General features: G+C 39.6%; 1 protein-coding gene and 1 long non-coding RNA gene across 2 annotated transcripts in view; one reads left to right on the forward strand and one right to left on the reverse strand.

Annotated features, from left to right (window-relative positions):
• Positions 1–3,539: 3,539 nt before the first annotated feature.
• Positions 3,540–21,190, reverse strand: LOC123598191 (guanylate-binding protein 1-like). The gene is made up of 11 exons (XM_045478179.1): positions 21,011–21,190; positions 14,607–14,815; positions 12,965–13,092; positions 11,442–11,551; positions 10,975–11,171; positions 10,146–10,388; positions 8,381–8,661; positions 6,603–6,815; positions 5,717–5,819; positions 5,285–5,478; positions 3,540–4,694 (listed from the first exon to the last, which is right to left on the reverse strand). The coding sequence occupies exons 2-11, from the start codon at positions 14,794–14,796 to the stop codon at positions 4,578–4,580; spliced, it is 1,776 nt and encodes a 591-aa protein (XP_045334135.1). The 5' UTR covers positions 14,797–14,815; positions 21,011–21,190; the 3' UTR covers positions 3,540–4,577.
• The window catches only part of LOC123598192, a 34,429-nt gene continuing 14,894 nt past the window's right edge, over positions 5,429–24,963 (forward strand). Inside the window, exons 1-2 of the long non-coding RNA XR_006712441.1 lie at positions 5,429–5,508; positions 21,842–21,942. This is a non-coding gene — a long non-coding RNA (uncharacterized LOC123598192). The remainder of the gene's footprint in view (positions 5,509–21,841; positions 21,943–24,963) is intronic.

Raw genomic sequence — 24,963 nt, forward strand, 5'->3', positions numbered from 1 at the left:
AAAAGGCCATTGACTATATTTCCTATGGTTTACCTTTCATTTCCACGAAAAGGTCATTGATTATTTCTGAATAATTAAGTCTGCTGTTGAAGCTTTTGATTTTTTTTTTTGGGGGGGGGGCGGTCAGTTGTATCCTTCAACTCCAGATTTTCTGCTTGATTATTTTTTATGGTTTCTATTCCTTTCTTCACATTCTTATTTTGTTCATGTATTTTCTTGATTTTTTTTAGTTGTCTGTGTTCTCTTGTAGTTCATTGAGCTTTAAGAGTATTATTTTGAATTCTTTGTCAGGCAATTTATAGTTCTCCATCTCTTTAGGGTTGGTTATTGAAGATTTATTTTGTTTATTTGGTTGCATCATATTTCCCTGACTCTCCATGTTCCTTATAACTTTGCACTGGTTTCTGTGCACAGGATGAAGCATTCACCTCTTCCAGTCTTTACAGACTGGTTTTGGCAGGAAAAGACATTTACTGGTCAGCCCAGCTGGAGATCCTGGGGGCCTGTCAAATGTTTTCTGTGGATGTGGACCTCCCAATCTCCCTTCCTTCTAGGGAAGAGATTTCAGGGTTGTATACCTTCTTTCAGTTTCACAGAGTCATGTTGGCTGCTGTAAGCCTGCTTTCCTTTTCCTTAGAGCAGTGCATTGATAAGGTGGTGTATTAGAAACATATTCCAGTCCTCTCCCTCTCTTCCAGGGGAGAAATCTCAGGGTTATGGACCGTCTTCCAATTTCACAGAGCTATGCCGGCCACCACAAACCTCCTGCCACATTTTTTCTAGGTCACAGTACTGAAATGGGAAGTTGTTGAGTTCCATTTTTCTCCCTCCCTTCTGGAGAAGATTCTGGACTGTGTGTCTCTCCCTATCCCATAGAGCCATGCCAGCTGTTGAGAGCTGCCTGCTCCTTTTCCCTAGGACAATATATTAAAATGCCAGGATGTACTGGAATGGCACTGGGTGCAAGCTCTACTTGTCTCCCTTACTCTAACTCTCAAAATCGTGTAACTTCTCTTAATCCCATAGAGCTATGCAGGCAGCTGAGAGGTCCTGCCCTTTTCTTTGTTCAAAGTCGCCCCCAGGCATTCTAACTATTCTGCTTGCCTTTTCACTCTCCAGTAGGTCTTTTGGGCAGCATCCGGAAAAGTGAGGATAATATCAGATGGTTGTTTCCCTTATATTTTTCCCTTGAGGGAAAAGTCGTGGGCTGAGCAAAATTTTTCTCTAGATGCTAAGCTGTTTCAACTTGTGGCAGGGACTGATACCAGCAAAGTGAAATAGCATTCTTTTATTGGTGTAGATGAGGGCCAGGATTTCCTATTCCATTATCTTATGGATTTCAGTTCAGATTCTTTTTAAACTACAAATTCAATTAGAATTCAATTTAGAAGTTACAGTACAATTCAGATCATCTATTTCACCTAAGGTGGGTTTTAGTAGTTTGTGGGGTTTTTTTTTAGAAATTAGCCCATTTCATCTAATTTGTTGAAATTATGCATGCAGAGTGGTAACAGTATTGAGTTTTAGTTTATCTATCAAATATTTAAAAGGTTTCTTAAATTTTTATCTTTGTGTTTATTTTTCAGTCAATACCTTAATTGGCCTAATTGATTCTTTTTTTAAATCTTTAGAAATTTTTTCTAATGTTTATTTAGTTTTGAGAGACAGAGTATAAGTGGGGAGGGGCTGAGAGAGGGAGACACAGAATCTGAAGCAGGCTCCAGGCTCTGAGCTGTGTGGCCTAATTGACCCTTGACCTGAATATGTGGAGAATAGTTTTCAGCCCCTCCCACTATATCAACGGACCTTATATATCCTTTCATTAAACCCATAGAAGGAAAAGTAACAGACTGTCATTTAAACAGTAGAAAATATACCTATCTAAGTTAAAAAGAATTTTGACACAAGAACATCATAAGGGTCAGCAAATATAGGTCCTAACATATGCTAGCTTTGGCAGACTGAAAGGTTATGGCCTTGAATTACCCTTTTCTTGTTATTATATCACCCAATGACCCATCTCAGATTTACTATATCAGAAAGTCAAGGGAAGGCTAGGGCCCAGAGAATCTTTATATTTAATAAATTGGTTTTAATGCACAGTGGGGTTGAAGACTACTGGTGAAAGCAACATGCCTCCCTGGAGACAGCTTCATTTTGTTCCTGGAGATAGTATAGAAAAAGCATTAAACCAGGCGTCAGATGATTTGAAATCTGGTATAGACTCATGCTATCAAGCTAGAAAGGAAGTTATGTAATTTTGCTTAGTTTCAATGTTATTATTTTTAAGGTTTTTAAAAAATTTATTTTGAGAAAGAGCTGAGGAGGGGCAAAGAGAGAGATAGGATTCCAAGCAGGCTCCACATTGCCAGCATGGAGCCTGATGCAGGAATCAAACTCACAAATCATGAGATCATGATCTGAGCCAAAGTCTAGAGTCAGACACTTAACTGACTGAGCCACCCAGGCGCCCCTTAATGTTAGTATTTTTAAATGGTTATTAAAGAGACCACTACTTGGTTTTGAAGGTATATGTGTTCTTTCTACCATGAAGTTTCTTTAGTTAATAAAAATGTATTTTATTTACTCCTTTGTTGCAATGCAGCTTGGATAAGAAAAGACAAAGCCTATTTATATAAGCATTGTGGGTCTGTGTGCATACCTACATACATGCCATAGATCTCCCTGATCTCCAATGAAGGCAGTCAAATGAAAAAATACTGCTTAGTAGCATGTGTTTAACTGTGGAAAGAGGTATTCACCATGTAATAGGAGGTAAGGGGGTTCATTGGAAGAAAATGTCCCTATGCAATCAGCAAATCAGGCTTATTAATGTGGATTTAATGGCATTAGGTGCTTCTCTGCATTTCTCTCATCTTCTAATATCTTGAAACATTGTATAATGTTTTCAAGATCTTAACATACAATTTAATACACATTCCCTTACAAATGTAAGCAACATAAGGTGGATATATGGACTTTGACCAATGTTTTTTTTTTTTTTTTAATTTTTTTTTTTTCAACGTTTATTTATTTTTGGGACAGAGAGAGACAGAGCATGAACGGGGGAGGGGCAGAGAGAGAGAGAGACACAGAATTGGAAGCAGGCTCCAGGCTCTGAGCCATCAGCCCAGAGCCCGACGCGGGGCTCGAACTCACGGACCGCGAGATTGTGATCTGGCTGAAGTCGGACGCTTAACCGACTGCGCCACCCAGGCGCCCCATTGACCAATGTTTTTATAGAGCAATAATCTGGAAACTATGGCTTATGAGTGCTACTTATTTTTGAAAATAAAGTTTTATTGGAACACAGCCATGTCTAACCATTTATGCATTGTCTATGACTGCTCTCACACTACATGGCAGAATTGAGCAGTTGAGACAGAGACTGTAGGGCCTACAAAGTCATGAATAGCCACTACCCGGTCTTTTGCAGATAAGTTAGCCAACCATTGGTGTGAAGAGTAAAGCCTTATTTTTGGGTGAAAACTGAAAAAAAAAAAAAAAAAAAAAAGCCCAGTGAAGCATATTTTATTTTCAGCTTAAAAATAATTTTTAATCATTTTGAAAAATATCAACCATTTACCTAGGAGTTTAGAAAATTAGGAGAAAGTCTGTGTATACTAATACCAAGAACATTGTTTTGTTATTCAAAAAATATAAAAAACAATCTATAATCACTTTGGGGAAAATCAGCAAACTTTCAAGTATAGACTGTTGAGAAGTGGAAAAAGGTTGCCTAATTTATAGGATCTTAAATGATTTATTAATTAACTTAGCTCAGTTTTCTAGTATGTTATCTGTCATCATTTAAAGTCCATCTTTGTGAATTATATATTGTTACAAACACATAATGCATAATTGTCATCATGTTACTATGTTCAGTCCAGTGTCAATTATCTAAACCTCTAAAATGTACCATTAAAGTTACAACCTGGGTGAATTAAGTAAAAAAGGAGTTTCCTTTTTTGGCCCATTTGTTTGTGATCCAATCCCTATTCATGCTAATGGTTTCTTCTACCTTCTTATGAAAATTCTGTAGATTCTAGATCTCTATATAAGGTGGTTTGCTTCTGCTTAGAATCCATCAGGGAGGATTGTCCATTCCTAGGGCCTAGTGATCACATCATTGCTCACAGATGGTGCAGCTGTGATATAATGGAAAACTGCACGTTGCTTTCACTAAGAAGCTAGGATGGTCCTCCTGACACTGAAATCCATTGTACACTTGGCCAGACTGAAGCCCAACTATGTTCCTAAACTTTTACCTAAGACTTTGTTCAGTTTCCCTTTGTCTACTAGTAGTCACCTAGAGGAATAAATTTTTCCTGAATGGTACCAGTTCATATACTTTTTGTGTTAGAGAGGTAAAATTGACCTTTGTCATACAATTTATAATATTTTTTTGGAAGATGGATATGATTTTTAATTACAGTACTGCACATCTTTGCAAATTTCTAGTGTTATAAAAATGCAAAACCCAATTACTTTCGAGTGTAATGATATTTTTCCAAATTCAAAGGTTACTTAAGTTATGCCTTGGATAAGAATGATCAGGAGCTCTATTCTTTAGGTCTTCAGCTTAAGAAACATGTTTTCTTTGGTTTTTCCATGCTCTTCTGGATATTTTGTATCTCAGTGTGAAGTCGTTTGCTCTCATTTTGGAATCCTTCCTTTAGTAGACGAGCCTGTTCCTAAAAAGGGACAATTGGAGACTGAATAAAGTGTAGGACTGAAGTAAACCTCTAATTTATAGCTAGTTTCCGCATTTTTTTTAGTATTAAATTTCTTCTTGACATTTTCTCTACCCTTAATTTTCATTATACATTCTCTTGGGTGTCTTAGCTCTGTGATTACATTTCCACTAAGTGGTGAAGACAGTTCAGATATCTTACCAAGTTGTGTGACCCTATAAAAGTTACTTAATCCTTTCTGAACTTCTGTTTCTTTTCATAAGTAATAGAGACACAGCAGTTCTTGCTTCGTATAGTATTAAGCAAGAGATCCATATAAGAGATTTTTCAGAATGCCTAGCAGAGAACAGCTACCATGGATGAAAGAATGTACAGATAGAGGACTGGATGTGACCTAACCACAAATAAATCTTTTAATAACCAGATAGAGGCAGGGGCCAGGTCAGGCAGGCAGACAGAAATTGAAAAGTACAAGTGGCAAGCAAGGTCCTTCTTGTAGCCATCATGTTATCACTGCCACACTAAGACATGATGAGGGAGAGTGGAGAGAAAACAGAAAACAGAAACCTTAGGGTAGTACAATTAAATACCTGAAGTTTGAAAGCTAGAATTCTCTCTTGTTCATCCAGCCACTGGACTCTATCCCTTTCCATCTTCTCAGTTAATTGTCTCACATGTTCCTGATGACTCCTTTCTTTCTGTTCCATCAATTGCTGATTCTTTATTTGCATTTCTTCCAGTACTTTTGCTGCAGCCTGTGCAGATTCAGCTTTCACACGTTCCACTGAGAGGAGGAAAAAGAAGACAAATGTATGTGAGTAAGCATGTTGTCCCTTTCTTCCTTGCACACTTTCCGGTCATTGTTGCTGTTGACTACATATGCCCTACTCAGAAATGACTTCAGCAAGTAAGGGGCATTGTTGTTCGCCTTGCCCTAGTTTAAGGATCCCAGGCTTACCCCGCCAAATTATTTAAGCTTTAAGAGCTCTTGAGGCTATCTAGTCTCTTGACTGGCTCCTCACCTTCAATCTCCTTTTCCTTTTCTGTGAGAGTCTGGTCTGTCTGTAGAATCGCATCAGTCACAGACTCCTTGGACTTCAAGTATTCCTGAAGAACCTCTTCAGCCTTAGGACCCAGAGAACATGGAGTTGGTAAAGGGAAATGGATATAAGCACTCGTTCCTGTTTGTCTTCCTATCATCTTTTCCTCTAGGAATTGCTCCTCTTGGCCTTAGTGTGCCTGGTGGTCAAGACTCCTTGCCACAGGCATGGACACATGCTCTGAGCTGGCCAATCATGGCAGCCTACTAAGCAGAATCCTTTATAAGAGACTGAGATAGACACTGGGAAACAGAGATTCTTTGTTTTTTTAGAATGAGGGCTCTAATTTTGGAGGTGTTGGTGCTCTGGCCCCCTAAGGAGTGAGTTGTTGAAAAAAGAAGTCATTATGAAGAAAGCAGATCAGAGAAAAGGTGGAGGGAGAATAGGAAAGAAGGAAGTGTAGGGTTGAGGGGAGTAACAGACAGACAGACAGATGATGACATTATTTGAAATCTTGGATCCAGTTGTCCTTAAAGCCAGTTTAAAGCCTAAACTGATGAATTCCCATTTTTGTTTAAGAAAATGGGTTTCTGTTCCTTGCAGCATAAAGATCCAGCCACAGTAGTGAATTGCAATAACAACTTTGTGGTTGATCTGAAAATCCAATTAATAACTCAATTATTAATTGAGTGCACTCTTGGATGAGCACATAGGACGTATCTGGTGTAATTGGCTCCCTATACATGTTTACTGAATGAAAGCATGAATGCTGTTGTTCTCACAAGGTGTGCAATTACACGTGGTAATTTTAGTCTTTCAAGGAGGCATGTCAGCAGCTTTCCAGAATCAGCACATAAATCTTGGTTACCTGTATCCCTTTATTAGGTTGCTGAAGATATTTTGTCTTCAGCTCTTGTATTTTCTGGATGAGGAGACGGTACCCTCCTGGTTTAGAATAAACCCCCTGCTTCACAGCTTCTTCAAGAGGACTGAAAATATCCTTAAGTAAATCTGAGCAACGATCTGTTGATGCTTGCACATTCTGTTTACAAAAGTCATCTCGCTTTTTTTCCAGCTGGGCCTTTGATGTAAAAATAGGAGGTAAAAAGAATAACAGGGAAAAGATGTTAGCATGACCTTAGAATATCTGGAAGGGCTTCTCAGAAATAAGCCTATGACCCTAGAAAAAGTCACAGGCACCCCAACAGGACCATATCCTTCCTCCTGCTCCTGACTTTTACTGAAGTCCCTTTCTCCTTAGAGGTGAAGTTCAGAGCAGAGATTGCTAGCTTTCTTGCTATACCTTTAGAGATAAACTTCTGCTTTTCAAATTGGACCAGTGATTGCGTATGGAATAAATGTGGCTCAACATAAGCCTGCATATGGATAATCAGGGCAATATCCTGATTGATTAGGATATCAAATCAGTCTGGTAATAGTGGGCATTTGATTTAGAAGCTCTGATTGTGACTTATGTGAATTTAGGTAAATTAAGAGGAAGAATATTATTCATGAAAAAAATGTTTTAAAACTTTGAGTTCAATCCAAAATCTATAAAGAGCTCACCAAACTCCACACCCAAAAAACAAATAATCCAGTGAAGAAATGGGCAGAAAACATGAATAGACACTTCTCTAAAGAAGACATCCAGATGGCCAACAGGCACATGAAAAGATGCTCAACATCGCTCCTCATCAGGGAAATACAAATCAAAACCACACTCAGATATCACCTCACGCCAGTCAGAGTGGCCAAAATGAACAAATCAGGAGACTATAGATGCTGGAGAGGATGTGGAGAAACGGGAACCCTCTTGCACTGTTGGTGGGAATGCAAACTGGTGCAGCCACTCTGCAAAACAGTGTGGAGGTTCCTCAAAAAATTAAAAATAGACCTACCCTGTGACCCAGCAATAGCACTGCTAGGAATTTACCCAAGGGATACAGGAGTACTGATGCATAGGGGCACTTGTACCCCAATGTTTATAGCAGCACTCTCAACAATAGCCAAATTATGGAAAGAGCCTAAATGTCCATCAACTGATGAATGGAGAAAGAAATTGTGGTTTATATACACAATGGAGTGCTACGTGGCAATGGGAAAGAACGAAATATGGCCCTTTGTAGCAACGTGGATGGAACTGGAGAGTGTTATGCTAAGTGAAATAAGCCATACAGAGAGGGACAGATACCATATGTTTTCACTCTTATGTGGATCCTGAGAAACTTAACAGAAACCCATGGGGGAGGGGAAGGAGAAAAAAAAAAAAAAAAGAGGTTAGAGTGGGAGAGAGCCAAAGCATAAGAGACTCTTAAAAATTGAGAACAAACTGAGGGTTGATGGGGGGTGGGAGGGAGGAGAGGGTGGGTGATGGGTATTGAAGAGGGCATCTTTTGGGATGAGCACTGGGTGTTGTATGGAAACCAATTTGACAATAAATTTCATATATTAAAAAAATAGGAAAAAAAAACCTTTGAGTTCATTGTAATAAAATTTGCTCTTCTTTTTATGATAAAAACAAAGAGTGGTTATCACCATTTTAAAGTCTAGTAGGAATTGCCTCTTTCAAAATAAATACCCATTTCATTTCCCGGTAGTACGCTGCTTTCCAAGACCTTAATCCATAAGAACTTGAGAAAAAATTACCGCTAAGTCCTTTTGACATAAATGGTCTATGTCTTTGAAGGAATTCCTCATGAAGAGTTCAATGGCCTCTTTCTCACAGGCCCTGTGCAGGTTCAGTAGCTCCTGGAGGGTTTCTGTGGGCAGCTGCAGCATCTGGTCCATCTGCTGGTCATAGTGGGCAATGGCCTTTTGCACTGCGGCTGCATTCTCGATCTGGGCCAAGGCCAGGATTGCATTCTCCATGCAGGGCAGATCTCCACGGCTGATGGCATCGACATAGGTCTGCACCAGTTTCTCTAGACCTACAAACAGAGAACAAATAATGTTGCTTGTTGTAGGTGGGATGAGGAAACATTCCATTCTGTGTGATTCTGATCATGTCTACTACCACCCATTTGCCTCAAAGCATCAATGTCCTCAACATCACCTGGAGCCTTGCTAGAAATGTCGATTCTCAGCCTCTGACCCAGATCAAGTGAATTAGACCCTCCTCTCTGGCAAGATGTCCAGGTGATATGTTTACACATCAAAGGTTGCGAATCTGTTCTAGATAGCATAGGCCTATGTTTACTGAGTGTTTTCATTCACTTTACCCTTAAGCACCATTAGGACAGGAACCATACCTCTCTCATTTATGTCTCTATCATCAGCCCTGGTCTGTGGCAAGCATTTGATCATTGTGGAAAAAATCAAAAGAGTACTCGAATTTGTTTATTCTAGCAAAGCGTCGTCCAAGACAACTTTCTGTTATGATGGAAATATTCTATGTCATCCAGCTATTAGCCACATGTAGGTATAGGCTTTTGAAATATATAACCACAAGAGACTCTTAAAAACTGAGGATAAATTGAGGGTTGATGGGGGTGGGAGGGAGGGGAAAGTGGGTGATGGGCATTGAGGAGGGCACTGGTGGGATGAGCAATGAGTGTTGTATGGAAACCAATTTGACAATAAATTTCATATTAAAACATAAATAAACAAATAAATAAATAAATCTGTGTAGTTGGAATTTTAAGTTTTCTTAAAAAAAGTTTTTTTAAATGTTTATTTAATTTTGAGGGAGAGAGAGAGAGACAGAGCACAAGTCGGGGAGGGGCAGAGAGACAGGGAGACACAGAATCCAAAGCAGCCTCCAGGCTCTAAGTTGTCAGCACAGAGCCCGGAGCTTGAACCCATGAACTGTGAGATCATGACCTGAGCCAAAGTCAGACGTTTAACCCACTGAGCTACCCAGGCATCCCAGAATTTTAAATTTTCTGTAATTTTAATTAGCTCACACTTAAATTTAGATAGCTACAGTTGTGTAAGCGGCTACCATATTGGACAATGCAGGTCCTAATAAATAGGGCAATTTTAAGAAATAGAACTTGATTTCTTTAGCCTTTCCTATCTTTTCTCACCCAAGAAATTTGACTAGTATAATCTATTAGAAATGTTGATGTCATCAAGAATTTAACATGGAAATAGCAGTAGATTCACATTTTTTTTTTAACGTTTATTTATTTTTGAGACAGAGAGAGACAGAGCATGAACAAGGGAGGGTCAGAGAGAGGGAGACACAGAATCTGAAACAGGCTCCAGGCTCTGAGCTGTCAGCACAGAGCCTGATGCGGGGCTCGAACTCACAGACTGCGGGATCATGACCTGAGCCGAAGTCGGCCGCTTAACCAACTGAGCCACCCAGGCGCCCCTAGATTCACATTTTTTAAAGCTGAAACTAGGTGGATGTAATTCTACTCTCCTTTAGTCTTAACAATGGAAGAAAAAGACTGGGAAGAGGACTCACGAGGTCCATTGACTTTGATGCCTCCTGAGAGAGTTTTAGTTTTGGAATTCTTAAAGATGTAGGAACAGAAGGCTGAAGCTTGTTGCACAAATTCAGGATCCAGGTCATTATCATGCAGTGTCTCAAGCTGGCCTAGCTTCTTCCGATGAGTGGGTCGATCAAAGATAAAGCATTTCTTCTTCGGAAAGAACTTCCGGATACAGAGTCGGGGCAGATTAAAATTTTGATCACTTTGAGTGGTACCTGCAGGAAGATAAAAAAGGCTTGCAAACTTTTTCTGTAAAGGACCAAACAGTAAATATTTTAGGTTTTGCAAACCAGGTGGTCTCTTCTCCAAGTACTCAATTCTGCTATTGCAGCAAGAAAGCAGCCATAGACAATCTATAAATGAGTGGGCATAGCATTATTCCAATAAAACCTTATCTACAAAGACAGCTGGTGGTCTGGGTTGGCCATCATTTGCCTGTGAGCCATAATTTGCCAACCCCTGAACTAGAGCACTATTCATGCTTTTACCTATTTTCTTCCAGACAATGCTTATTCTTCTCCATATTCTTTGGCTAATCACAAGCCCTATTCAGGGAGATAAAATCAATCTGATAATAGCACAGGGAAAAATAAAAGAGAAAGAAACTATTCTTAGAAGAGAGGAGAATATAATTTAAAATCAAATCTATTAATTCATGTATTAAACAAGCATTAATTCTTACTGATGGCCAGCTAAGAAGAAATAGAAAACTATAAATGTAAGAAAACTGTAAATGGAACACGGACAAAATAATAGTTTCTTATGTTTTATTATCTCCATTTATTTCTAAGTCCCTTTTACCTTGTTTAAGCTTGAGAGAATTCTCCAGGTACTCATCAGCTGTGATGGGTAGTCCGTCTGCTTCCAGTTCTAAGGAGAAATCCCTCAACGTCCACACAAAATCTGGAAAGAAGCTCACAAAGTCTGCTGAATCTTCAATCCCATTGGAATTAGGGGAGGATTTCGCCCTGATTCGATCTGACAGCTCTGTCACATAGCTGAGTAGCAAACTAAGGAAAACGGGCATCAAAGAATAGTGTCCCCATCCCATATTGGTTCCACATATTAAAACCTTCACTTCACCTTTGTTTTTAACTCAAGCATCAATTTTCCAGTGGGTACATAGAATCTTTCCCCTGCCCTTGAATTATTTTTCATGTTTTCTCTTTTTGTGCTTGATTCACCAAGATTCACAACCAAGCAGCTGGTTTTTAAATACAAATTCTTCCCTCTTACTTTGAGGCTATTTTGAACTACAAAAAGGATACTGCAGTTGGTCCATGGCCTGCTGGTTGATGGTTCCCATGCTATTGTACACAAAGGTGCTGCTCAGGAGTATTGCTAGGGCAAAGATCCAGGAATCGTTCTGGTTGTCACCCTGTGAATCAGAACATGTGCAAGCCTGTTAGGTTTCACTCTCCTGACACCTAGATCCTGACTTTCTAGATCAGCAGCAGTAAAAAGATGCTTATTTAACTAGAGGTTTTGTTGTTGTTGTTGTTGTTGTTTTAGATTAATGACCTATATGAGAAAACCAAATCCAAACAAAAATATTAGTGGGATTTGGATTTTGGATCATTTTATGATTAGTATTTTTAATTTACACTGATTCTCACTAGGTCTTCTTATGATCATTGGCAGATAATTACAAAACCAATAGTAAAGGTTGGTAGGCTTTCTAAGGCTTTAAATATAATTTAAATTTAGAATTTTCAGGGCGCCTGCGTGGCTCAGTCAGTTGAGCATCTGACTTCAGTTCAGGTCATGATGTCGCGGCTCGTGAATTCGAGCCCTGCGTCAGGCTTGTGCTGACAGCTCAGAGCCTGCAGCCTGCTTCAGATTCTGTGTTTCCCTCTCTCTCTCCCCCTCCGCTGTTTGCACTCTGTCTCACTGTCTCTCTCAAAAATAAATAAACATTTAAAAAATAATAATAAATTTAGAATTTTCTCTTCCTTTTTACAGCAAAATTGACTTATGTGAGAGTAATAATACCTGTAGCTATTTTACTGAGCAATTATTAGGCACCTAACATTTTCCATTACTTATTTTATCCAAAACAACACTGAGTCAAATAAAGATCTACTACATCTGTTTTACAAATTCAGAAAGCTGAGGTTAAAAGAGGTCAAATAATTTGCTAAGGCCACTGAGTTAGTGAGAGGGTTTACATTTAAACACAAGGGTATAGAACTTCAGAACCTAAAATTTTAACTAAAATTCTCTGCAGGATTCAACTCGTGACACTGATTTTATTTGTTCTACCTTTAAGCTTCTGGGTTAACTGGTTTAGCATACAATCTTTTTTAAAAAATAGTTTTAATTTATTTATTATTTTTGAGAAAGAGAAAGACAGAGTACAAGTGGGGGTGGGGCAGAGAAAGAAGGAGACCCAGAATCTGAAGCAAGCTCCAGGCTCTGAGCTGTCAGCACAGAGCCCAATGCAGGGCTCGAACTCATGAACCCTGAGATCATGACCTGAGGCGAAGTTGGACACCTAACGGGCTGAGCCACACAGGTGCCCCACATACAGCCTATTGTTAATCATTGGAATATTACTAATTACTACTGACCACTATGATCTTCTTCTAGGATTCTGCCTTATAAACATTTTCCTGATCCCTGGTTGCTAAACTTGGTCGGAGGGCACATAAACAGAAATAAAACAAAAACAAAAACAAAAACAAAAACATATTATGGTTAAGTGTAAGCTCTTATTTAAAGAAAAATTAAATTGTGTAGAGAATATTCAGGGATGAGGGTCTTATTTCAAAACTGATTCCTCAATCCTTACCTTCTCTACATCTCCCAGGCCCTCCGTGTCAAGAAGAACTAGGGTGTGGTCTGGCCTCTTGGGATGAGGAATACACCACATCCAGATTCCTTTGGTGTGAGACTGCACCGTGGAGCCCAGAGAGAAGCCTGTGAAGGAGAGTGGGGATAAGAGAAGGTGGAGTTTTAATAGCAGATGGAACTAGAAATCCTACAATGCAACGCCCCCAAAAAAACAACCTGATTAAAACAAGAGCAAAGGACTTGAATAGACATTTCTCCAAAGCAAATATACAAACGACCAATAATCAAATGAAAAGATGCTCATAATCATTAGTCATTAGGGAAAAAACAAATTAAAACCACAATGAGATACTACTTCACACTCATTGGGATGGCCACTATCAAAAACCCAGAAAATAGGAAGTGTTGGGGAGGATGTGGGCATATTAGAAACCTTGTGTATTTCTGGTGAGAATGTAAAATGGTACACTTGCTGTGGAAAACAATATGATGGCTTCTTAAAAAAAATTAAAATAGAATTACCATATGATTTGGAGATATATAACCCCCACAAAATGAAAGTAGGGATTTGAACAGATATTTGTGCCCTCGTGTTTTTAGCAACATTATCCATAATAGCCAAAAGGTGGAGGCAACCCAAGAGTCCTTCAACAGATGAAGGGATAAACAAATCAGTATGCACATATTAGTTATTCAGCCTTAAAAAGGGAGAGAATTCTGGGGCGCCTGGATGGCGCAGTCGGTTAAGCGTCCGACTTCAGCCAGGTCACGATCTCGCGGTCCGTGAGTTCGAGCCCCGCGTCAGGCTCTGGGCTGATGGCTCAGAGCCTGGAGCCTGTTTCCGATTCTGTGTCTCCCTCTCTCTCTGCCCCTCCCCCGTTCATGCTCTGTCTCTCTCTGTCCCAAAAAAAATAAATAAACGTTAAAAAAAAAAAAAAAGGGAGAGAATTCTGACACAGGGTACAACATCGAAGACATTGTGCCAAATCACATTCAGCAAATCACAAAGGACAGATAATGTCTGATTCCTCTCAAATGAGATTCCTAGAACAGTCCAATTCATAGAGATAGTATGTAGAATGGTGGTTGCCAAGGACTGGGGAGTTATTGTTTAATGGGTACAGAGTTTCTGTTGAAGTAGATGAAAAAATTAGGGAGATGCATGATGGTGACGGCTGCATAACAGTGTGAATTTACTTAATGCCATAGAACTATATGTACACTTAAAAATGATTCCAGTGGTAAGTTTTATGTTATGTATATTTTACAACAATGAAAAAAAAAAGCCAATACAGACTTAAACATTCTTTGCATCTTAATAACCAGTGGAAACTCGCTTTTGCTACATGAATCTTTTTAGTAAATGTCTTATTATGTACATTAATTATTTTTATTACTGCACTAGTCTTTCTAGGAAAGGAACAATTTATGCTTTTAAAAGAGGAAACTAAGGCAAAGTGGGAAGAGTGATGAACTGACTCTTTTAGATTATAGTGAAGATAAGAGCATAATCGTGGATTAAAAGATAACTTTCAATATTCCTCCGCGTTCTCTAACTTCCTGTCCTTGCATCATCACGTTCAATGCAGGCAGTGTAGGTGGACAGAAGGGACTCTGCGGAGCTTTTTGGTGCCACTCACCCTTGTTCTTCCCAGCCAGCTTGTTCATCAGGTAGGATTTGCCTGTGCGGTAGAGGCCCACAATAGCCACCACCACGAGAGGATTCTTGGTGCCTGACAGGATCTCCAAAGCTTCCTGATTAGCCACCAGTTGCCCTTCAGTGTTCTCAATGAGGCACACTGGGGCCGGCATGTGGATCTCTGAGGCCATGTTCAGAGTGTTCCCTGGTCTGCAAGGGAAGAGATGGGATGAAATAAAATTTCCAGTCCAATTAGATCAAGAACCTCACCAGGTTATTTTACATTCAGAAGCTGGAGTCCTCAGTTTCCACAACATGGCCATAAGTTTTGTGTCAACATTGAGATAGATGAGGGTAAGATCTGTATCATTTTAGAAAGTTACAGAAGTATTATCAAAGTAGTCCATTGAAAAAATATTGGTGTGACCATATCTTATGAATGTTCAGCCACTCTCATGAACAAAATCAGTCATTAAATTCACCATGGAAAACTTTCCTTTTGTATTCTCACTAAAAATTTTAGAGGGGTGCCTGGGTGGTTCAGTCGGCTAAGCGTCCAACTTCAGCTCAGGTCATGATATTGTGGTCGGTGATTTCAAGCCCCGCGTCGGGCTCTGTGCTGACAGTTCAGAGCCTGGAGCCTGCTTCAGATTTTGTGTCTCCTCTCTCTGCGCCTCCCTGATTCACACTCCATCTCTCTCTGTCTCTCAAAAATGAATAAATGTCTTAAAAAATTTAAAATTTAGAGTAAAGCAGGGGTGCTTGTGTGGCTTAGTTGGTTAAGAATCCACCTCTTTGATTTTGGCTCAGGTAATGATCTCACAGTTTGTGGGATTGAGCCCTGCATTGGGCCACGCTTATAGCACAGAGCCTGCTTGGCATTCTCTCTCTTCCTCTCTCTCTCTGCCTCTCCCCTGCTCACATGCACATATGTATGTGTGCATGTTCTCTCTCAATATAATGGAAAAACTTTAAAAAATTTAGAGTAAATGTTAAATGGAAAATAGAATAGAATTTAGAGGTATTTATTTTACATTCCGGTTATATGTAAAAATTCAATGTTGATTTATTTATTCATTAATTCTTACTATGAATACTTTCGTACATTATTTCGTGCATGCCCTTTGAACAGTTCCCAGAGATTTTAAATGTGTTTCTCCCCTGATAGATATGCTTGTTTTGCTGGAATGAGGGTCCACAGAACTTCTCAAATTGCCATTCCAAAAGTGAAACCAATATAACTTACTTTTGCAAATTTTATAAAAACATATGACCATCTGGAACACATGACCAGGGACCCTTCGAAAGCCTTGGCGTGGGCTTTTATAAGCAAGGGGCCTTTAAACTTCATTAGCTTCACAGTAAGTTAGCCTCCAGCTACATGGGGGTACAAGTGCACTACTGGAAATACTTACCATGGCTAAAAATCATGTTTATATATATGTGATGAGGGAACAAAAGACTATGAAATAAGGATTAAAAGGTCAGGAGTCAGAGGACCCTGGGAAGATGGCAGAGTAGGAGGATCCTAAGCTCACCTTGTCCCACCTAAATAACAGCCACACCAGTGTAATTAACCCAGAAAATGAACCAAAGACTGGCAGAACAGACTGTCTACGGTTAATCGTAGAGAGGAGGCCACATCGAAAACAGTAGCAAAGGTGAAGTCTGGTTGGAAACTAAGCTAATCTGCAAGACTAACTGCTTGTGGATACCGTAAGTACAGAGAAGGGAGAGGAGCAGACCCTACACTGGGCACTTGAGACGTGGGGTACCTGCACATGTAACGAGGAATTAAAGTCCCCATTACATTTGGCTTTGAAAATCAGAGGGCTTAAACTTTCAAGTTTTTACCATCAGTAGGGCTTAACATCTTAAGAAAAATATTAGGGAGCATGGAGGGTAACAGAAAACGGAGTCCCTACCCCTAAAGATCCAGCAGAACGAACAATCCCACTGAGATACAGCATAGAAGCAGTAATTTGAGAGGCACCTCGGGTGTATGAGGAGATTTATTTACTAATCTCAGAATGTGTGCAGTAGGGGCAGGGATCTTTAGGAGACTTCTCCAAGAACTAAATAACTGGTAGGTGCCATTTCTCTCTCCTAACCCCAGATTAGCTACATGGACACCTGTGGGAACTAGCACGACCACACATCATCTAGTTTGCTAACACCATGTGCCCTGTTCTCCTGCAGGTCCCCCCCCCATCCAACACACCCCACTCAAGAGAAGTTCCTTCAAAGTGCTCTGGCCAGGTCTCATCCTTCAAGCAGCACCAACAGTGGCCAGCACCACTCCACATTGACTGGGAGAGGGGAAGACAAGCACACACACCAATTTAACTGCAGGCTCAATGGTGGGCTGGGGCAGACATCCGATCAGACTGCTAGCTCTACCAACCAACCTCACAAGGGGCAGCACAAAGGAAGAGCCCTGTAGTTTGGGTTACCTGCAACCCTGAAAGACAGACTGGGATCAGACTGGGGTCCAACTGTAGGCTCTGTCCACCAATGAAAGCATCTAAGGGAACGATGCAGAAAGAGCACCATGCAGTTCAGTGTGACCACAGTTCTGGCAAATGGGTTGAGAGCAGGCATCTGGTTTGACCTAGCTACAAGCCCAAGGCTGCCCCAGACTGGCCCTGTAAGAGCACAGACACCAAACCCTGCTCCTAATAGAGAAAGAGGGCCATTTCAGACAATTCACTGAAGGCAAACATGGCTCAGCCACAAAAATAAGCTAACACAACACACATACGAGACACCCCTGAAAGTGCCATGGTCTGGTGAAGGGGGGACATCGCACTAGAGGACACTATAAAACCTCTTCTTCATAAGGCCACTATTTTCAAGATCAGGAGACATAGCTAACTTTCCTAACACACAGAAACAAGTGCAGAATGTTATACAAAATGAAGAAACAGAGGAATATGTTCCAGATGAAAGAACAAGACAAAAATCACAGTACAAGAGCTAAATGAAATGGAGATAAGAAATATGCCTGACAAAGAATTCAAAGTAATGATCATAAAGATATTTACTGGACTTGAGAAAAGAGTGGAGGATCTCAGTGAGACAAACAAATGGAAAGATACTTTGTGCTCACTGATTGGGAGAATGAGTAGTGTTAAAATGTCCATACTACCTAAAGAAATCTACAGAGTTAATGCAATTTTTTTATTTTTTATTTTTTAAATAGTTATTTATTTTTGAGAGAGAGATAGAGTGAGAGCAGGGGAAGTGCAGAGAGAGAGGGAGACACAGAATATGAAGCAGGCTCCAGGCACTGAGCTGTCAGCACAGAGCCCAACTTGGGGTTTGAACTCACAGACCATGAGATCATGACCTGAGCTGGTCAGTCGCTCAACTGACTGAGACTTCCAGGCACCCCAGTGCAATTTCTATCAAAACACCAATAGCCTTTTTCATAGAAGTAGAACAAACAATCCTAAAATGTGTATGGAACTACAAATAGCCAAAGCAATTTTGAAAAAGAAGAACAAAACTGGAGGTATCACAATCTCAGAATTCAAGATATACAAAAAAGCTGTAGTAATCAAAACAGTATGGTACTGGCACAAAAAGAGACACATAGATCAATAGTATAGAATAGAGAGTCCAGAAATAAATTCATGCTTTTATGGTCAAATGATCTACAATAAAGGAAGTAAGAATATACAATAATAGGAAAAAGACAGTCTCTTCAACAAATGGTGTTGGAAAACTGGACAGCTCTATGCAAAATAATGAAACTGGACCATTTTCTTAGCCATATACAAAAATAAACTCAAAATGGATTAAAGACTTAAATATGAGACGTGAAACCACAAAATTCCTAGGAGTAAACACAGGCAGTAATTTCTTTGACATCAGCTATAGAAACAGTTTTCTAGATATGTCTCCTGAAGCAAGTGAAACAAAAGCAAAGATAAACTATTGAGACTCCATTAAAATAAGAAGCTTTTGCCCAGAAAAGGAAACCATCAACAAAACAAAAAGACAATCTACTGAATTGGAGAAGATATTTGCAAATGATATATTTGATAAGGGGTTAATATCCAAAATCAATAAAGAACTTATACAACACCCAAAAACCAATAATCCAATTAAAAATGGGCAGAAGATGTGAATAGACATTTTTCCAAAGAAGACATACAGATGGTCAATAGACACATTAAAAGATGCTTGACATTACTACTCATCAGAGACATGCAAATCAAAATCACAATGAGTATCATCTTATACCTATCAGAATGTCCAAAATAAAAAACTCAAGAAAGTTGCCGAGGATGTGGAGAAAAGGATTCTGGCGAACTGCTGGGGGGGGGAATATAAACTGGTACAGTCACTCTGGAAAACAGTATGGAGGTTCCTCAAAAATAGAACTACCACATGATCCAGTAATTGCACTAGTGGGTATTTACCCAAATAAAACAAAAACAGTAATTTGAAAAGATATATGCATCCTTTTGTTTACTGCATCATTATTTACAATAGCCAAACTATGGAAACAATCCAAACGTCCATCTATAGATGAATGGATAAAGAGGAAATGGTGTGTATACACAATGTAATACTACTCAGCCATAAAAAAGAATGAGATCTTGCTATTTTCAACAACATGGGTGGATATAGAGGGTATAATCCTAACTGAAATAAGTCAGTTAGAGAAAGACAAATACCATATGATTTCACTCATATATGAAATTAATTTAAGAAACAAAGCAAACAAAGCAAAAAAGAGGGGAAAAAACGCAAAAAAACCCCACCCAGACTCTTAAATATAAAAAACAAATTGGAAGCTGCTGGAGGCAAGGTGGGTAGGGTTTGGGGTGAAACAGGTGAGGGGATTAAGAGTGTACTTATTGTGATGAGCACTGAGTAATGTATAGAATTGTTGAATCATTATACTGTACACCTGAAACTAAAAAAAAAAAAAAAAATCAGGAGGCAGATCAGGAGAGGTAAAGGGCAAGTTGTTCAAGGAAAATATTTGTATTTTCAGCATACATTTCTAGGTTTTCTGTTTTGTTCTGCTCTTCCATTTTGTAGAGAAGGAGAAGCAGGAAGAGGAGAATAGACGGTGGGGAAGAGGGATGAGAGATTAAGGGAAAGTGAAACTGGAAAGGAGAGAGAGTTGTCAGGCAAGATAAATAAAGCTCGTGTCAAGCCAAGGAATTCAGGGCAGGAGTTTCCAGAAGGCAAGATTGGAACTGATTGAGAGCACAGAGAGGTCAAGGCAAACAAAGATGTAGCCCTTAGTGATGTATCACGGTAGATTCTTTAAAGAGGAAGCTTTCTAGTCAAATGGGCTCCAGATTCTACTTGTAAGGGGTAAGGAGTAAGTTGGCACTAAGTAATTGGATCTACTGAACCTGGACTATTTCTGAAGGAAGAAATACACTTTGAAACAAAGTTCAAGTGTGTGATTAAAAAGAATGATGTTTTCATAAATATTCACCTTTAGCTCTGGGTTTCAGATGTTTCTTTCTCTGTCTTTAACAGTATCAGGTGGGGATACCTCAGTGGCTCAAGACTCCATCTTGGCTCAGCTCATGATCTCATGGTTTTGTGAGTTTGCGCACTGTGTTGGGCTCTTCACTGGCATCTCAGAGCCTACTTGGGATTCTCTCTCTCCCTCTCCCTGCCTCTCCCCTGTTCATGCACTCTCTCTCTCTCTCAAAATAAATAAACATTAAAAAAATCAGTGTCGGGTGGCTGTTCACCACACCACACCTCATTTACTATTCTTTCCTTCTCACGAATATAACATATCTGCAGCCTTTCAGTTTCTTAGCTGCAGTCGGATCTGTATTGAGCAAGTTCTATCAAAGATAATGGGAATTTAACTGTGTCCCCAGTCAACACAGACAAAGTCAGCAAAAAGAAAGACAATCCTAATGCACTTCAAACTTTATTTATCCCCATGTCTGCTGGTGCCTAATTTCACACAAGCACAGTAGTAACAGGTAGGAACATGCTACCATCTGATGACCCCAGTATTTCATTATCCGACCTAGTATCCCACAGCAGGCTCAACTGCAGCCCGTCTTGATGCTGATCACTTTTTTTTAAATGTGTATTTATTTTTGAGAGAGAGTGCAGGGGGAGAGACAGAGACAGAGGGGGACAGAGGATCCAAAGCAGGCTCTGTGCTGACAGCAGAGAGCCTGATATGGGGCTGAAACTAATGAATTGTGAGATCATGACCTGAGCTGAAGTCGGATGTTCAACCAACTGAGGCACCCAGGTGCCCTTAGGCTGGTCACTTTTTAAGAAAACTGACCTTTATAAAATCCTTTCCCATCCCTGCCCCAATCTTGTCATGAGCCCCATTTCCTGGAACAGAGCTCCTTTAAAGCTGAAGAAAAAGCTGCTTTGATAATGAAGTGGAGTTCTTACCTTTTATTTTTTCCTCTTCGGTTAGGTGGAGCGGTTTCTGTTACTTCTCCCTCTCTCACTGGATCATGGATCTTTTATTTTACCTGTGTAATGTCATTGGACTTTCCAGATTTCCTTTAAAGACAAACTAGAAACAAAGCAACCACTGTAACAGACTTTATCTGAAACTGAAAGCATTGGGACACAAAACAATTATTCAAAGACCATAAAAGGAATTTCTGGAGGCTGTGCTAGTGGGAGGGTATATGGGTTTAACACAATTTCTCAACCAGAACCTTCACGTTTTTTTGAAAGAGATTTCAGAGAACGCTCGCTGATTTTAAAGAATGTCTATCAGATATGCAAATACAATGAAATGGAGCTCAGAGTTGGGGTTCAGGTTGAGAAACCTAGAGTGAGGAAGCATCGTGTGAATTTTTAGGTCTAATTTCCTCACATGATGAACATACAATGGACCTGGCTTTATACATACAGCAAGTGAGGAAAAGAATATGCCACACACACAGTCACAAACACCCAGCACCTGGCACTAATACCCAGTGCACAGTCAGGAAGGGGCTCCAAGAATTGCACACATGTTTGAGGCTCTATGCTGACTGCTTTATGTGGGTTTTATACATATCACATGCTAAACATTTCCCCATGTTTTTATAGAAACACGAACAGAAAAGTTGAATGTCTCAACCCAAATCACAGTAGTATATATAAGTAATCTAAACTGAATCATTCTTGACCCCAAACACTCTTGTGAAGCTACTTCACTACACTGCCTTTCTAGGCTGAGTGAATAGCAAAAGAAGTAATGGGTTTATTTCTTGATTGTTTGCAAAGAACTATGTGTGTTTCAAGTCTAATTCATTTTTAATTACAATAATGCAAAATAAGCAACAATGTCTTCATCTTACAGTGAAAACAAGGAGGCTTGAGGGAGGGTAAGTATGCCGGTCCATATTCATTGAGCAAGTCACAGGGGTGGGAATCAAATTTTAAGCTCTTTTTACCTTTTGTTTTGTTTTGTTTTAGAGAATTCAAGCTGGGCAGAGGGAGAGAGAAAGAGAAAAAGAGAATCCTAAGCAGGCTCCATGCTCAGCATGGAGGCCAACATGGGGCTTGGTCTCACAATCTGGGATCATGACCTGAGCTGAAATCAAGAGTTGGATGCTCAACTGACTGAGCCACCCTGGTGCCCCTAAACTCATTTTACCTTCAAATTCTCTGCTTTTTCTCCTCTTCTACATTGCTTCTGAAAGGAAGGAATAGGGAAATGAGGAGAAAGGGAGAGATTGATTAGGTTCTCTGCTGATCCCAGATCTCTATACCCGGAAGCCAGTGTGAGAAACTTAACAAATAGAACTGAATATTCTCTTTTCTTTTTCCTTTTTGAAATTTGCTTTGAAAAATGAGTTAGCTGGGACTTTCTGTTGTTGGGACACACCCAGTTCCTTCCTGCCTTGATCCTTGAGGCACAACTTTACAGATCTGAAACTTTCTTACCCTTGATCTTGGCAAGATCCCTTTTTATTCTGTTGGTCTCCAGTGAACCCTTTGCAAATCTCCTTCACATCACCTTGATTTTTCCCCCTTATGATACCTGAAATTCAAATTCATAAAAGCAGTTAACTAATGTATTCACAGCACTTACAATAGGACTTGGCATAGAGTAGAAGTTCAATGGATATTATGTGACTAAGTATAAAATGACCCCAACTATGCAAGAAACCCCACACTTTTGCCAATTTGAATATGTAAACTTAAAAAAAAATTTTAAGTTTATTTATTTAGAGAGAGAGTGCAAGCAGGGTAGGGGCAGAGAGAGAGAGAAGGGAGAGAGAACCTCAAGCAGGCTCCAAGCTGTCAGTGCAGAGCCTGAACCCACAGGGCTCAAACCCATGAACTGTGAGATCATGACCTGAGATGAAACCAAGAGTCGGATGCTTAACTGACTGAGCCATTCAGGTGTCCAAAGGAGTAGTTAATGTCTTTTTTCCATATGTCTATCCACTTTATCATGAAATGATGGAAGTTTGAATCAAGACTTGTGGTATCCTTTGGTGCCATTCTTTAAGCTTTTATGGTGAGGGATTGGAATCATTCTGTTGGGACTACTCAGGCCTGCATTTGTCTCTGACCTAATAAACAATATTCAAATTGTAACAGTTGTTCAAACTATTATGAGATCCTAGCTAGTCTATTCCAGAACTAAAAGTTTGTATATATTGTTCAGTTAGTGAAATGTTTACAACAGTACAGATGTTACATATGACATGTAGTTTTCAAAGTGAGTGAAAAAAAAAGAATCTTCAAAATTTGTTGAAGACTCCACAGAGCATAAAAAACCTTGAATTTACTTGAATTCAATGTAAATAAAATATAAAAGTATTTACTAATGTCTTGAAGAAACTTGACCATTATTTTGAAGGGATTGCTGCAATTATTACATTAAAAATTTTTAATTTAATTTAATTTATTTATTTTAAAAAATGTTTACTTATTTATTTATTTATTTTGAGAAACAGAGAGAGAGAGAGGGAGCAGGGGAGGGGCAAAGCGAGAAGAGAGAAAGAATTCCAAGCAGGCACCACACTGGGAGCTCAGATCCGATGCAAGGCTTGAACTCACAAACCATGAGATCATGACCTGAGCCAAAATCAAGAGTTGGATGCTTAACCAAATGAGCCACCTGGGCATTCAATTTTTTTTATTTTAGAGAGAGAGTGGGAGATACAGCGTGAGCAGGGGACAGGGGCAGAGGGAGAGAGAGAATCCTAAGCAGCCTCCATGTTCAGCATGAAGCCTGACGTGGGGCTTGATCCCATGACCCTGTGATCATGACCTGAAATGAAATCAAGAGTCAGACACTCAATCGACTGAGTCAACCAGGAGCACTGCAATTATAACATGCTTAAAGAAATTTTTTTAACGTTTATTCATTTTTGAGAGGCAGAGAGAGAGCACCACTGGGGGAGGGGCACAGAGAGAAAGGGAGACACAGGATCCAAAACAGGCTTCAGGCACTGAGCTGTCAGCCCAGAGCCAGATGCAGGGCTAAAACTCATGGACCACAAGATCATGACCTGAGCTGAAGTCGGATGCTTACCTGACTGAACCACCCAGGTGCCCCTGCGATTATTATATTTTAAAATGAGGTTTGCTCTACTGAACATCATGATGAAAAATGATGTTCTTCCAATAATGAAAATGTCATGGGAATCATCAAACTATTTGCTAGACTTAATCCACTTTTGCATGGCTACTTGGAAAAATGCTAAAATTAAAAACAACAACAACAACAACAAATATCATATCTGTGTCCCAGATTATGATGAATTAGTCAAAATATAAGGAAAACATAAAGTCAAGTGTTAAGTAGAGTCCAAATGTTATTCCATTACTGTACATTTTCCACGATTTCAACAAATACTGATCAGTTGGCAATATTGTGTATTTAAGTTATTACAGAAAACCATGAGAAAGTTGTGGGTTTTTTCCAATTGCAATAACTTATCTGTACCTTTAAATTTTTTTTAATGGTTTTTTTTTTTTTTTTGACAGAGAGTGAGAGACAGAGTGCAAGCAGGGAGGAGCAGAGAGAGGGACACAGAATCTGAAGCAGGCTCCAGGCTCTGAACTGTCAGCACAGAGCCCGATGCAGGGTTCAAACTCACAAACCATGAGATCATGACCTTATCTGGAGTTGGATCCTTAACTGACTGAGCCACCCAAGCACCCCTTCTTATCGGTGACTTTATTCAACAATGTGAAATATGGTCTGGGTGATTGTAACTTGCCATGGGACAGTATTTGTGGACATTACTATGAGTTTGTCATATGCCAATGCAGCCATACAAAAAACAAAGACAAAGGGCTGCATGCACTCTTTTTTAAAAAAAGATTTTATTTTTAAGTAATTTTTCACCCAATATGGGGCTCAAACTCACAACCCTGAGACCAAA

Source organism: Leopardus geoffroyi, chromosome C1 (genome assembly GCF_018350155.1).
Source record: "Leopardus geoffroyi isolate Oge1 chromosome C1, O.geoffroyi_Oge1_pat1.0, whole genome shotgun sequence".
Lineage (NCBI taxonomy): Eukaryota > Metazoa > Chordata > Mammalia > Carnivora > Felidae > Leopardus > Leopardus geoffroyi.